Source organism: Ooceraea biroi, chromosome 10 (genome assembly GCF_003672135.1).
Source record: "Ooceraea biroi isolate clonal line C1 chromosome 10, Obir_v5.4, whole genome shotgun sequence".
Lineage (NCBI taxonomy): Eukaryota > Metazoa > Arthropoda > Insecta > Hymenoptera > Formicidae > Ooceraea > Ooceraea biroi.
In genome coordinates, this window is record NC_039515.1 from 9,031,776 (window position 1) to 9,046,386 (window position 14,611).

Here is a 14,611-nt window from a genome sequence, read left to right on the forward strand (position 1 = left end):
GTCAAGCGGATAAAATATAAATGAAGCGGCTGATGCTCTATTAATACGAAAAAGACATTAATTTACTCGCTAAAGAGTTAATTAGGATCACGTGCGCCGTTTGGCGGACTGATATTTTAGGGAAGATTTGTAGGATACGAGTCCTCTAGGATTTACGCGATATGAATATACCACGGCATAAAGAGCAAGAGAGAATGAGAGACGGGGGACGGGGGAACGTCGGCGGATCCGGGGATAGGTCCGTTTTCGTGGTTAATTGGCTGGGTGTATTTGCACGTACTTGCGGCGTAATTATGTGTATACACGTATGCGCGTTACCTAATACCTAATAACGGCCTTGCGCGCACCGACGAGAGCGAGAGATACTACGTTTCGTTCGATTATGTAATACCGTGACGGCCGCGAGAACATAATTAAAGAGCGCGGAATAAATTACTGGGCCGATCGAACAAATACGACGGACTGCAGCGAGTCGAGTTAAAGTCGAGTGGCTGGCTGGCTGGCTGGCTGGCTGACTGTCTGGCTCGCGTTCTTTCCTCGCTCTTCGTCGTTCCAAAGTGCAAAGACAGACGCGACTAAACACTCGACGAGTGCTTTAATGTCAATGGCAGATTTCAGGAGAAAAAGAAGGAAACGCACACCGGTACGTCGAAGGGTTACTGAGGAGCGGCTTCCTCAAAGGGCGATATGGCTGACAGCCAGATATATTCCGGTCGTTGGTACCTCCCCTTTCTATGTCTAGCACGGTGGTTTGTCATTCAAGGCACGCCGCCATAATTTGATATATTAGGTACACATAAGCGATGGCTGATCGCGGTTATTAGGTTGGGTACACGCTACAACCACCCCCGAACTCCCATCGGAACGACCCCTGACCTGTTCGCTATCTGCCCCTCGTCGTCTCTTGTTCCTCCGCCGGTGTCCCTTGCCCCTCCGACCTTCCTCCCACCGCCTCGTCGATTCACATCGCGCGGCTATTTGCTATGCCGCTCGCAGTCGCGAAATAGGATTATTATTATAGCCGTGCGCGCTCGCCAACTTTGACGGAGCCACCCTGAAGTGCGGGAGGGCGAAGTGCGCCCTTCTGAGTTTAGTTACCGCGGAAATTCCGTATGACGTTTTAAGTACGACGAACCGAAGTAGGACCGGGGAAAGATAAGCGGTAATTCATTTTCATTATATACGTAACGTGGCGAACGATAAACTTGAATATTAAAGCGAGCTCACGACGGTATACACGGTATTAACGGGAAAAACGCTCGCGCGCGCGCGTCTGGCAACGGTGAATCTATTTAATTTTCCGCGGTACCGTTTCATCGCGGGAAAATCGGCGGGACCGATTAATAGAAACGTCGAAGCGTACGCTTTCGGCGCAAAAAGACGAACGCGCGCACCGCCGTGCCGCCGACTTCCATTATCGATAGCGCCGGCTAAAATACAAACGGCTTATTCATCGGGGTTACACGTACCGCGCGTTACCCTCTCAACCACCCGTCCCGTTATCGTCCGCGTGTAAAAGTAACGCGGAACAGCTAACTGCAATTTGCGAAAAACCGCCCGCGCGCACGAATTAACGTTCGCGCTCTTAATCCACGCGACGATCCGCTCCCTCTTCCGCCACGCTGTTTTCCTTTCACCGCCCCGCCGCTCTCGGACAGTTTCATTAATGCACGACGATGTGCAAATTCATGCTGATCCTTCGTTCGCGCCTAATGAATCGCCGCGGAATATTGTCTCGGGGGCCTTTGATGACGGCGGCGACAACCACCCGGTATGTTTCGACACCAACGACCGCGCGGAATAAGTAAATTCAATTTGAATTTGATTTACTGAATTTATCACTATGCCCGTGTCAATCTTTGTCTCTCCCTTTTCGCTAAGAACACAAAACTTAACTTATGAGCAAACTTTGACACACTCATTGCTATGACGGCTACCGGTGACCGACACTGATCTTTCAGTTTATCCCATGTATCAAAACACGTGAATAATATAATAATAACACGCGATTATTTACATTATTTACATTTGCAAGATGATAACTGTTGAATAAGAATAGAAAGACAAAATACATTTGCATACAATTTGTATAATTAAAATTATGGAATTATAGGGACATCTTATGATAAATTTAAATAATCTACGTGAACTGCAAACGTCAATCAAATTGCGCTTATCGTGGAATACGTCGTAATTCGAAACAACAATCTCCTTTATTCAGAAAAAAATGCTGGACCACCTGACGATATTTCTTGATCGGTTGTGCATCGATTTTGCCCGCCACGTTCCGTCCGTGTGTATCAATTAGACCCGCTTTTTCCGCGCTGATAACATCGTGGCTGGACGTCCGGTGCGGGCGGCGCACGGGCCGGGGCGGACTCAATAAATTCTCGTTCAAAAAATCTACGCACCACGCCGTAATTAGCATGCGTGCGACAAATGAAAAATGATTGCGCCGCCGTATGTACGCGAATGCGTGCATGCACTCGCGTCGCCCGCCCGTGCCGTGCCGCGCCGTATCTTGCGTTGAATGCACTCGCGCTATTTTTCGTTAACATATCGCGACTCTCAAATGAAATGATGGAGCACAGTATTTACCGGACTGCTTTCGTGCGTGTACTCGCTCGCTATTCATCAGTTCGATTATCCACGTACGGGTTCCGTGATACGGCATTATAAAATTTAGAATTTAATCACGCGCGCTCGTCTCGGCGACAGCTCTGTGAGTGAATTCACCTCCGTTTTGCGTTTCTCACATTTTTCGTCGGTTCCTCAAACGCTGCAGGATTAGTTACGCGCGGAATATGGGTATCGACATTATCGAGCGGTTTTGTCAAAGGACACGGGGGCAACGTCGGGACAAATACGTTTCGAGGCACGAAGATCGCGTTATTTATTATTCAACGGGTGGAAAAGGCTCGCCCTCTCCTGCGTGTATTTCGATCACAGATAAACCTACCGTACGAGCGTAATGCGGGCTTTACTTTGGCGATTAGGTCCTTTTCCACGAGCACGCTCCATTTGCCGAGCGATCGATCCGACGCAGGAAATAATTTGTGAACGCGAGCTATAAGTCTTGTATTAAGCGCGGCGAAGACGACGGTTATACGCGTAATAATTGGATCCCTGGATTCGGGGGTCTCTTACGCTTTGTTCAGAAGAGGGAGAGAGACCCGGTTTCTCTTATCTATAGGGCAATTGCTGAAATATTAAAAACGCGTTTAACCGCACGATGGCTATTATTAACCATCAAAGGCGGCTTGTCAACGCGCGGCCGGCATAAATGCCACCTAATATCTCGGCAATGATAAATGTGACAGACATCTTCCTCTTTTTCGTCGCGACGCGCATAAAACGTTCTCTCAAAGGGAGACCAAAGCGTCCGTTGGATTCCGAGCAAATCCACCGCGCGCATTTGCTCGCGCGCGCACGCATGTATTACACTTAAGATTGTTGTATTTAATTACGAACCACGTGGTTTCCTAGCGGATGTCTTCATTCGCGCGCATGTGCGATGCCAATGCTCGAATAATGCGATTTCTCGATTTAATTGAATTCATCAATTTAAACAATAAACATGTAATGTTCTTTCAGATTTATGCAGAAATATGGAGATGCAGGATTCAACAGAGAGCAATAGTTTTCGTATATCCGGAAAGTTATGTAAAATATCTCTGCGTATATATTCTATGCCTGTGTAACGGCTGTACTTTCTCCTCCTTTCTATTGTCGTTGGAATTCTTATTCAAAGAAACTGAACTTAATTTACAAATACAGGCTTTCTCTCTGGATTATAAATTTACCGGGCGAATTTATAAATCCGATCCTTCGTGAAAGTTTAATTAGATCTCGTCTATCTCACTTTTTAATTGTCGCCGCGTTAATGTTAAATAATTAGCCGTATAATTCAGCGCGGTAAAGAAACACGTACGGCTGAATTATTGAATTCAATTAATTAAATCATCATCGGTCGCCGATCTCTGCGAGTGGTCGCGGTAGCGAGCTACGGCGGAGCCCGAAGCTCATCTCGATTAGCGCGACTCGATCGTGGTCCTCCGGCCGGTCGTCCTTCTCTCTTCAATCCATCCATGCAGCCAACATCGTTAGATCACACACAAGGGCCTGTTCAAATATCATTACTCGGTTTGATGCGGAGTCAAACGCGAATATCGCGAAATCGCGCAAACATTTCGTGAATCAGCCTCTACCATCGCATACGCGCCGCCAACGGCAGCAACGTAACCACCTTCTGCGGTATTCTCTTAATTTCCCCCGTGAAATCGCTGTCAAGTTGAACGGATTAATTCCTCTCTATGTGCCGCGGCTATTCGCTCGTCCCCTTTCCCTCCCCTCTACCCCTCTTCCTTCCAGCGAGCCCCGCGCCTCTCCTCCGCGCAATCTTGTCGGGATTGTAACGAATAGTATTGATTTAATGGCCGAATTATGCTTCGATTAAACTGTCGCTCCGGTATCTTCGGCTGCGCGCATACAATCTTAACATGAACCAATCGCGCTATTACTGTTACCTGCTTATGCCTTTCCTTTAACAGAGAATTGTAATCCAATCAAGAGTTGACGTGATAAAATTCAGGACAGAGCCTGAATAATCTTGTAATTAATTTGCATGTTATTGATATTATTTTTCAATAATATCAATGACTTTGTCAATGAAAGAAATAAATATGTGCAGCTAGATCATAACTTAATCGTTTCAATTTCCGCTGAAAATGATAACTCTGTCAGATCACTATACGGTATCACAGCCAATTAACTACGAGCCAATCATCTCATGCATTATTTCGATAATCGTTGCCATGACACGTTCTTCCTTTCAGCAAAAACAGTCGTTGGCGACTCGCACGTGAAAACTGTTCTCGTCGTCGACGACGCAATAAACTTTCTTACTGGTGAAAATTACAATAATTACAAGCCGGTACCACACGACTATGCGCACACGCAGGCATACGTATTGTACAAACACTAGCGTGTTCTCCAAAAGGTGAGTCGACACGCGATTCCGACTCGTAATAAGCTCGAATTTCCCATATTGATATTGCCATCTCTAAGAAGCTTTGGGAATATACATACGATATATTATGCATGAGACTTTGTTACTGATTAGTACCGTAATGATTAGTACCGTGGATGAATCGGCGAGTAATAAATAATAGAGAGAAACAGAAAGAGAATGGAAGTTTTATAATTTTATTTCGAACCACTTCGATGCTTCGAACACTGTGATGCTTCAAGGATCAAAGACACCTATTATTTTCTTCACTCATTAATATTTCAATTGTAAAATAATTTGTTAAATATAATATATTACACTTTGTTAAATATATTAAACGTTTGCAATATTTCTTACGTTGTTAAAGTTACAACGATTCTCAAGCTATTTTATCCTGCCATCTTCCACTCGTTCATCTTACTATTCACAGCGTCACGTAAATTTTTGGTGTAGCCACGCGATCATGGGACATTCATCGAACTCAGAAATTACGAAGTTCGAGGTGGCTGCTGACCAAGGACGGGAAATTCTCGACTCGAGCCGCGGTCGAAGCGGGCGGCGGCGGACGAGGCGGCCGAGGGGCGGCGCAGCCAGGTGGGGTGGTGAAAATTTCAGCCCGGCGGTGGCCCGAATTAAGCGTCTAATTGTAAAGGCGACATGTGCGAGGGAGTCTGCAGGGTGACGGGTGAGAGAGGTGGCCACAGGGGGTGGCGCGGCGAGCGCGATAGGAGCGCGTTGGGTCGGTCGGAGGTGAGAAGGTGGCGGGGGCGAAGGTAGCAATTAACTTCTCCTCGCGAGATTAGAGCGAGATATTACGAGATATCGAGCGACTTAACGGCAACACGCGAGAGACTTCAAAGGCAGTAATAAACTGCCTCTAATGAACCCCTTATCGCCGGTGCCACCCCACCGATCCCCGTTCCCGCCCTCTTCTTCGTTTCCCTCAGCACCTCCGGCGACCTACCGTCTACGTACGTGCCTCCCCCGGCGCGATGCGGGCTGAATCGAGCGCGGAAAATACGCCGTGTTCTCTTTCACGCGAACGCGATCGACAATATCTTTCTCTCTTATCACCGTTACCGTACTATTACCGCTGCTATTACTCCCATTGCTGATGTTATATTGTCATTATTATCGATATGGTTGAAGTACATGTTTTTCATCAGTGTTACTCTGTTATTTTCTGTCCTCGCTATAAGCTGTGGTTACTCTTTGGATTCAAAGAACCTAATCCGTGTACACGTTAATTCGCGATAATGGCTGTATTAATCCACGGCTATTAATCATCTCGCTACCGTGTTGGCGTATCCTGAGCTGCAATTAAATTGGCAATTGAATCAAAACCGCAAGCGGACGATCCCGGGATCATCAGCGCCGGCCATCCCGGAAAGAGTTCCGCGAAGGGTTCGGCAACCAGTTTCGTTCGTCTGGACGTGTTCGCTGGTTCGTCCTCGACTCGTCGACTCGTCGCCGTCGCTCGTCGCTGCGCTGCATGGCATGGCGCATCGCCGGGCTCCGTCAAGCCCAATCATGTTGATTCAACAAAGTACCTACCTACCAAATTGCTGGAATTTGGTATTCGGCCAGAAAGATGGAGGGAGAAGGAGCCAGCCGAGCAAGCTAGAGGGCTGGAAGCCGTCTGATTGCACATCTAGGACAAACCAGCATCACGACGACGTCGCTCCAGCGGAAAGCCGAGCGATGATTGGCCGCTCTCTCTCTCGCTCTTTCTCTTCCTCTCCCTCCCTCCCTTCTGCTTTCTCTCTCTCTCCCTCTCTCACCCTCTCACTGTCATTCCCCTTTTCCTCGATCCCTTCAGCCCCTCGTCCGTACGCCCGAAACCCGATGGCGTCGGGGGCTGGGGGTGATTGGACGCATCTCGGTGATTGTGGCACCCACCATCCACCCCTCCGCACTCTCCCTACTCCGTCTCTCTCGTGCATTTTCTCTCTCTCCCTCCCTCTCTCTCTTCCTCCTTCCGTTTCGTCCTGGTCCACCGCGCCATCCCTCCTACACGGCTGTAAATCGAGTTTACCCTCTTGCCGTGGCTCAGCCCTTCAATCAAACTGATTGAAACATTCCTTGAATCCAAAAGAAACGAACCGCCATCCCTTCTCTCTCGCCTCTCCAACCTCCCCGCTATCTTTCCGAGTCGAACCGCGCGCGCTATCCTCTCCATCCATCTGTCTATCCACTCGGCCCGCGCGGATATATCCGTCGTTCTCTTTTCGACGGGACGGTTGCAGCCTCTCGTACAGGAGACACCGATGGTGTTTCGAGACAACCGGTTGGTTTCAATTCCGACAGTAGTTTGATTGTAAAGCAACGCGCGGGGTATAAAGCGCTTAGCGTGATATGACGCACTGAATGTTCCGCAAGAGCGTGCCGTTGTTGTCTCAAGTGGAGGATCATAAGTGAGCCCGATATACGTGTGTTCATCCTTCGAAGCACGTCGATTTATTCGCTGGGATTTGTTTACATCTGCCCGTTAATTGTAACTATGCAACGTTGAAAAATACAACAGCGAAAGAACACAGTCCTCGTTAAATCCTTCTTTAAATCTCTTTACATCCTTCAACTTTCTGTTTCTACTTCCGTTCCTATAATGTGTCTCTGATGCTTGATAAAATTTTTTCAATTAGTTCTGAGAGGTAAACTCCCAAACAGTTCATCGAGTGTAATCTTTTTTCGAAGAAGGGAAGCCCGATGGGCATCGACGACGTTAGACCCCATTCCGAGAACGGGGGCGTCTCGTAGTCAAATATTGATACTAGGCCGGACTAAATCGCTCGACTGTGCCAACAGATTAGGACGTACGTGCGCTACGGTTGAGTAATAGCAATCGCGCGATAAGGAGAGGACGGACAGAATTCAAGTACTAATGTTAGCACACCGCGACAGTCGCATCTATCGCAAAACTAACCGACCGCATCTATCGACACTTTCCATTCAACGTTCCCGTGTTGCGTAACGACGTTTTGGCCGGTATTATTATGAAACGTAAAAACGCGACCGGCGCGAATGCACGTTTAACTGCAGCGCGAAATGCAAGAAATGTCACTTCTCTCGCGCGGATATAACCGGTCGCCGAGTAGAAAAAAAGGACTGACAGTTCCATTACCTCCGGTACGTGTGCGGCCAGGCCAGGTTGTGCCGATCTATTTCGGTGGGACTAACTAAGTTCAGCGTCTGTTTCTCATTAAATTGCGCTCTGACCTCGAATCCTCTAAATTTGGAACGGCCATGTCGATTAGGTGCATATTCATCCCACTCGCGGCAAACCCGAAGTTTCAGAGCCATTCGTCGTCGAACGATCGGCAAGGTATGAACACGCGGATGTTACGTCACTATAATGCGCTAATGATAATATTACAGACCCACGCGAACAACACGAGAGTCTAAATACTGTCATGATAAAAAACGTCCTATTCTTTTAGACTTATATCTTCACGTCGCGTTTCAGATAATTGCGTTTGAATAATCATCACAATTATTATAACGTTTTTTTTCACAACGTGTGCTAGCAAATTTCTATTTTCTAGATTCAATATTTCATATTTCCCAACGATTTTCATCGTCTTATATATTCATATTTGTGCCATTTTTCTATCACAGTTTCCTAAATATCTAATTGATCTAATATTAAATGACTTTCGAGATTACGAAATCTTCGGATACATTTAAGTATCTCGGAGACGTGTGTGCACACATTGTTTGACATATTTTAATAGGCACAGCACGGATAATCGGCCGAGGTATTAAAGAGGAAGGCAAATATGATCACAAGATATGACGTAAAACGGCAACTTCCTAGTCCGCGGCTATTTTGCACGAGAGGAATGTTGATTACACGATATTGGCTCCGAGGAATCCTGGCGCGGTATAAATGAACGAGCGGCAAGTACCACGATAAATTAGCCGTAATGGCCGCACAATAACAGTATTTATTATTAATAACGAAGCGTTGGGCGTTGTTATTAGTTTCAAGAAATTAGACGGCGCGACTCTCCCCTGGCCTCGCGCGGGACCCCGCATATGCGGAACGGCAAAGCCGGAATATTCGATGCCACGCGCGACGTAGTACCTAATTTAATGGAAACGATAATTTTCAGCTTATTCATGAGTGACCATCACTATTATCAACTCCTCAACGCGATAAGCGTCGATACGCGGAATACGTTGCGTTCAGGTGTTCACATAGCGTCGCTTAAATACCCCCCGGAACGTTTTGCTTGAAAAAGATAATGCTGTGTCCATTTTACATGAAACATCTTTCGGAAACTCAACCACCAATCAAAGAAAAGTCGAAGAATGCAGCTCCAAGAGTACGGTGCGTTTGATTCATAGTCGTTCAACACTCGACTCACCGTCTATAGTCGGCTTTGCAGAGGATCATGCCACTTTTGATGTAGCAAGATTGGGCGACTTCCCCCAACACCACGTGGCAACACGCGCACTTGAGACAGCCGATGTGCCAGTACCGATCCATCGCTAGCAACAACCATCTTTCAACTATTTGTACACCGCAACCAGCGCAGTGCCGAAGACCCGTTGACCCGCTTGGAACACTTTCTTGCTGCAACACAAAATTTTTGTTCCGTCGATCGTTAAGCAAATGCGTGCATATTGCATGCAACATAAACTTACGAAAAACAAATAATGTAACTAGAACTTATAGTAAATATTGTAGGTGTACAACTGATTGTAAATTGTTTTAACATTACATTTTATGTTAGTTAAAATTGATAGAGCATTTTTTTTGTTTTCCGCTGATTCTGAGACGATGCGAAGGAAACTGTCAATTACGGAATTCATACACAGATTTACGATAATGATACGACAGTGATAAGGAGAATTTTTGGAAGAGAAGATACACGTAAACCGTGCAACGCGTGCCTCAGAAATCGGCTTTAGTCTATTATAAATAGAAATTCAAGCATCGTGGTAATTAATGCGAAACAGAAAGTCATTAACGGGCACTAAATCATTACGGCGTCTTAAGCGCGCGCTTATTATGAATGCTTACTCGTAATTATGCAAACGCATGTAGGCAAACGTAACTCTTCGCTCGCGGGATTTACAACTTACTCGCTAATTTCACTTTGAACAACGTTGCTCAATACCGGATTACTACTGAAACTCTAGTTTACTGGCAAATCGCGAAAACAAATGCATTATTCTTATATCCTCTAATCTCTCTTTATTCGATTTTATATTTTACTAAAGAAATAATAATAATAATAATAATAATAGAGAGATTAGAGTATCTCTCTCTCCGAAAGCCGTTGCTTTATTTAGCTAGCAGTTGCAAATTAAAAACACGTCTTTTGTAGGATAAGTATTATTCTATATATAATTACCTTTATAATATTTATAAGTATTATAAAATATAATTTCTTTTATGAAAGGCAAGGGTTTAATCGAGAAACATGGTGAGTTTTCTTTCAAGTCCTCATCAAGACGAGTACGGTAACGGGTAAGGTCCTATATTATGAGATATACTCGCGTATCAGATGTCTATCGATACAGTGATCTCGTAATACGGAGCCGCTTTCAAGTAGTACATAATATCCGCGCATGCAAGTATGCGTCTAGTCCGGGATATTGCACGCTACGCGTACAGCAATACTCATTCGACTTACGTCAGAGATACGACAAGAGCGAATGTGTTAATTGCCGCGTACACTCCGAAAAGCGCGTTTTTCCGCAATCATCTCCGCGACTACACGCGCGGCATACGCTTACTTTGATTTCCGTCTTGATGTTGGGAGGGAACCACTTATCCATTCGCCACCACGAGTACTGAACATCCATGATGCACTCACTTGCGTGTCCTTCTTCGAACACCAAGTACAAAAAAGGGTAAGGAAGAGTAAGAAGACGAAAAAAAACAGAAAGGAACAATGAAGAGGCGATCCCGGTCCGTACAGATCTACTCGGCCAATGATATCACTCGGCCTCGAACGACAAGTTCCCGTTGCGGTACACTCACTTTCCCCCACCGCGCGATTCTGCAGGATCCCGAAGATCAGGGCCCCCAATTTCGCGGTTACACGGAACTAGGGCGAACCGCCACGACCACGACTCCGTGAGTTTCTTCACGAGACTCGCTCGTTTTCGGCGACGCGTTTCCTCGCGCGATAGTCATGGACGCGCGTGCAGAGGGAAGCGAGCGAGCGTACGAGACGAAGCGAAGCGTGGACGGGACCCAAGTGGCTGGCGCTGCGAGTCCCCGAATGCCTTGCGGGCCTGCGGGTTCAGGTACCCTGGACTGAGTGGGGAGGATAAAAAGGCAAGCCTTAGAGCAGAGCTGACCAACGCTGAAAGAGAATGCGAGAAAAAGACAGAGAGAAGCATCGACGAAGCGAGAGGCAGGGGAACCGTGTGGAATAGGAAGGGGAGGTAAACGGAAGGACCCATTCGTGCGACAGAGAGAGAGAAAGACCCAGCACTCAGGAGGGGGAGAGAAAAGGGAAGGGGGTCCTTTCCACAGCACCGGTTGAGAGAAAAAGAGAATGGGAAGGAGACGAGGAGCGGGGTGGAGGTGAGAGAAGAGAGGTATATTCTGGGACAAGTTCCCTAAGTGCGGCGAGTCTTACAATGTTGTGTAAAGCGAAAGTTGCGGCAAATTTTCGAATACGTTACATACGCGTTTATGATAAATAATAACAACAAGAAAGAAAATACCATAAAATAACAGAAAGACAAAAAATAAAGATATAATGCAAGATTAAAACATTGAAAAGTAAAGAGTAGAAAAGGGAGAGAGAGAGCGAAATACAATAGTATTATAGAAAATACAGATACAGAGAATCCGAAATTTTTAAGTCCCGAGAGAGACGTGAACGCGAGGAAGATGTAAGTACGAGAAAGACAGAATGTGGCAGAGCTCGAGCTAAGAGTAAGAGGGAGAGTGAAGAGCACGAGAAGGAAGAAGTGAGGGAGGTAGAATAGAAGAGGCCCAGTTGAGAGAGAAAACAAAAAGGGCATTGCGAGAGAGTAAGAATGAACTCGAGCGAGACAGCGAGAGAATATGAGCGGGAAGACGGAGGGGAAGGCGGGACTTTGAAAGTGAGGGAGAACGACGAACCGGCAGAAAATCCAGAGATTCGAGGATCCAAATATCCGATGAATTAAGGCGGAGCACCTCGAAACATCTAATCATACGAGGCTCGAAAAACTACGTGATGATAACCTAATTCCCCAGAATAATAATCGAACAGCCGGAGATTCGGGCGATCGACATTATCAAGATGCGAATTTTTGAGTACCCGAAATTCTCATTGCGGGTTTCAAGAAATCAAATTTCGCAACGCGAAAATGAAACCTTTATAGCGGAAGATACATGCCATGACGTTTGAAATCGATAGAACTGTGTCGGATGATCATCTCTCCGATGTGTTCCATACATTAGCTATGCAAGAAAGTGGCCTGTGGAACTTAAAGCATTCGTTGCCTTTCTCGAGACTGCAATCCTTTTGAACAAACGTATAGTCGGCAAAGTAGAATCCTGCATCTACGTCATTCATCCGGAAAAAAGGCGGATCATGATTTCATGAATTTCCAGAATAAATACCTGGCGTAGATTCGAAACTTATTCGTAAATTTAGAAGAATAATTGGTAAAATCAACGATATATAAATTTGGAGAGCTTAGAAATAAAAAAAACTCGAAATTATAGACTTTAACCAAAACGGAAAGAGTTCCAAATAGCGACCAACGGGAAAAAACAATTCAAAAAGTGGAACAACAGATGTCTCTGAATATTTATGGGAAACCGAAAGAAAGAGATAGAGGGACGAAAAGAGAAACGAAGAAAGAAAGAAAGAGAGAAAGAGTGAGAGAACGAGTACAGTCAGCACACAAGAACGAATGAAAAATAAAAGTTGAAGAAATAATGTATACTCAGAAAGCAGAACATTGTATGTGGCATAGGTAGTGAGGAGGGATAGTGAAGAGGGTAGTGGGGAGGGCAGGTAAAGCATCAAGCAGAAAGATGCAAGAGAGTACCGTGTGCGCGGGCCCTTCCGCCCCTATTCAATTATATTCCTCCATCATAAATGCCTATATTGTTACGTTTGTCAATGACGGGGTAAGTGAGGGTCGCACGGACGGATAATACCTGCTGAATTGTAGCCCGTGACCCTACGTTTGGGGCCCTTTGTTACGGAGGATGGGAGGGACCCGATGCCCTTCGTCGCGTCTTTGGAACCACCTGTACAGTTTCCTCGCGCAAGAAAAAGAGTTTCAACAAATAGGATACCAAAAATCAACCGATATACACGAACAGCATAAAATTCTATTAAAGACAATCTGTTTCAAAGGTATTATTTTATAAAATATTATTTTATAGATATAAATTATATAGCTTAAATTATTTTATAGAAAAGCCTTGTAGTACTTACCTTAAGCGTGCAGTTATTATTGTGGTTAACCGGTGCATACGCGGGATGTCCCGGCATGTGCGGATGGGGATGTCCGGGGTGATGCGGATGATCCGGCATCATGCCGCCGCTACCGTGATGATGACCGTTGCTACCCATGCCTTGTCCAGGTTGCAGGGTAGCATACGGGGTGCCGGGATCGCCGGCGCCACCGCCGTGCGGTGGTGAGTGTGGGCTGGGTAAATCGGGGGTGGTCGTTGTGCCGCCACCACCGCCACCACCACCACCTCCGCCGCTGGTCCCGTACCCGTGATGTGGCCCACCGGGCCCAGGATGATGTGGACTGCTCGAAAGCGAGGGATGGTGGGGATAGCCTGTGGAATGGCCCGGATGGTGGGGGTTCATGCCAGCGGTTATCGCGCTCGCCAGTTTGACCGATGAAAGGGTGGGCTCGCTGAGCCCACCGACAGCTTTACACAACGAAAGATGATGCGGATATCTTATGTATTTTGTGTGGTACTCTGCTATTTGGAAACGCCAAGCGTTCTGTTTCTGTGTTCGGAAAAACCTGTAACAAAACATGAATGTGCTCGTGAATAATTGCTGTGAATTTGATTTTATAAATATAAATTTGATTTTACGAAAATTTAATAATCGAGAACCGCTAAATTCAGATACGACTCATGTTGGGAACTGATGCTATCCCAGCAGAGGAGCACGCACACGTACACGCGCGCGCGCGCGCGCACGAAAAAATCCGCAATTTATAAAATTCAACAAGATATATATTTTTAAACTAAGAAAATAATCTATTTACATTATGTACAAATCAGATGGTTCTTAACTAGATTTAATGTTCCGCGAGCGATTGAAATACCGTAGCGAGCGACTACGGTAAGTAAGGATTATAACGTACGATTGGCACTAGTTTTGCATTTCTTTAGTCGTTTATCAGCTGTTTGTTAACTTATTTATAGAAACTTTGTTCAAAAGCCTCATTTACCTCGATGGCCAATAAATTTGAAGTTACGGGGATGAGCGCAACCGGGTGCAAGCGAATGATTGACCTTGCGCGGGCCTGATGACTGATTAACATGCGCGAAGTGTGACGCAATACGACGATTGGCAGTCGCCCGATTATGTCACATATTCGCGTTCAATAATTGAGGAGTGGTTGGATTTGCGGCTGATATTATTTTTATTCTGAGGAAGAAAAAGA

General features: G+C 45.9%; 1 protein-coding gene across 2 annotated transcripts in view; it reads right to left on the bottom strand.

Annotated features, from left to right (window-relative positions):
• The window catches only part of LOC105283676 (LIM/homeobox protein Lhx9), a 172,974-nt gene that overhangs the window by 16,616 nt on the left and 141,747 nt on the right, over positions 1 to 14,611 (bottom strand). For both annotated transcript variants that reach the window (XM_020033096.2, XM_011346640.3), the window contains 2 exons: positions 13,414 to 13,960; positions 9,376 to 9,584 (listed from right to left, as the gene is read on the bottom strand). In XM_020033096.2, coding sequence (XP_019888655.1) covers positions 9,376 to 9,584; positions 13,414 to 13,797 — 593 coding nt within the window. In that variant the 5' untranslated portion in view covers positions 13,798 to 13,960. The remainder of the gene's footprint in view (positions 1 to 9,375; positions 9,585 to 13,413; positions 13,961 to 14,611) is intronic.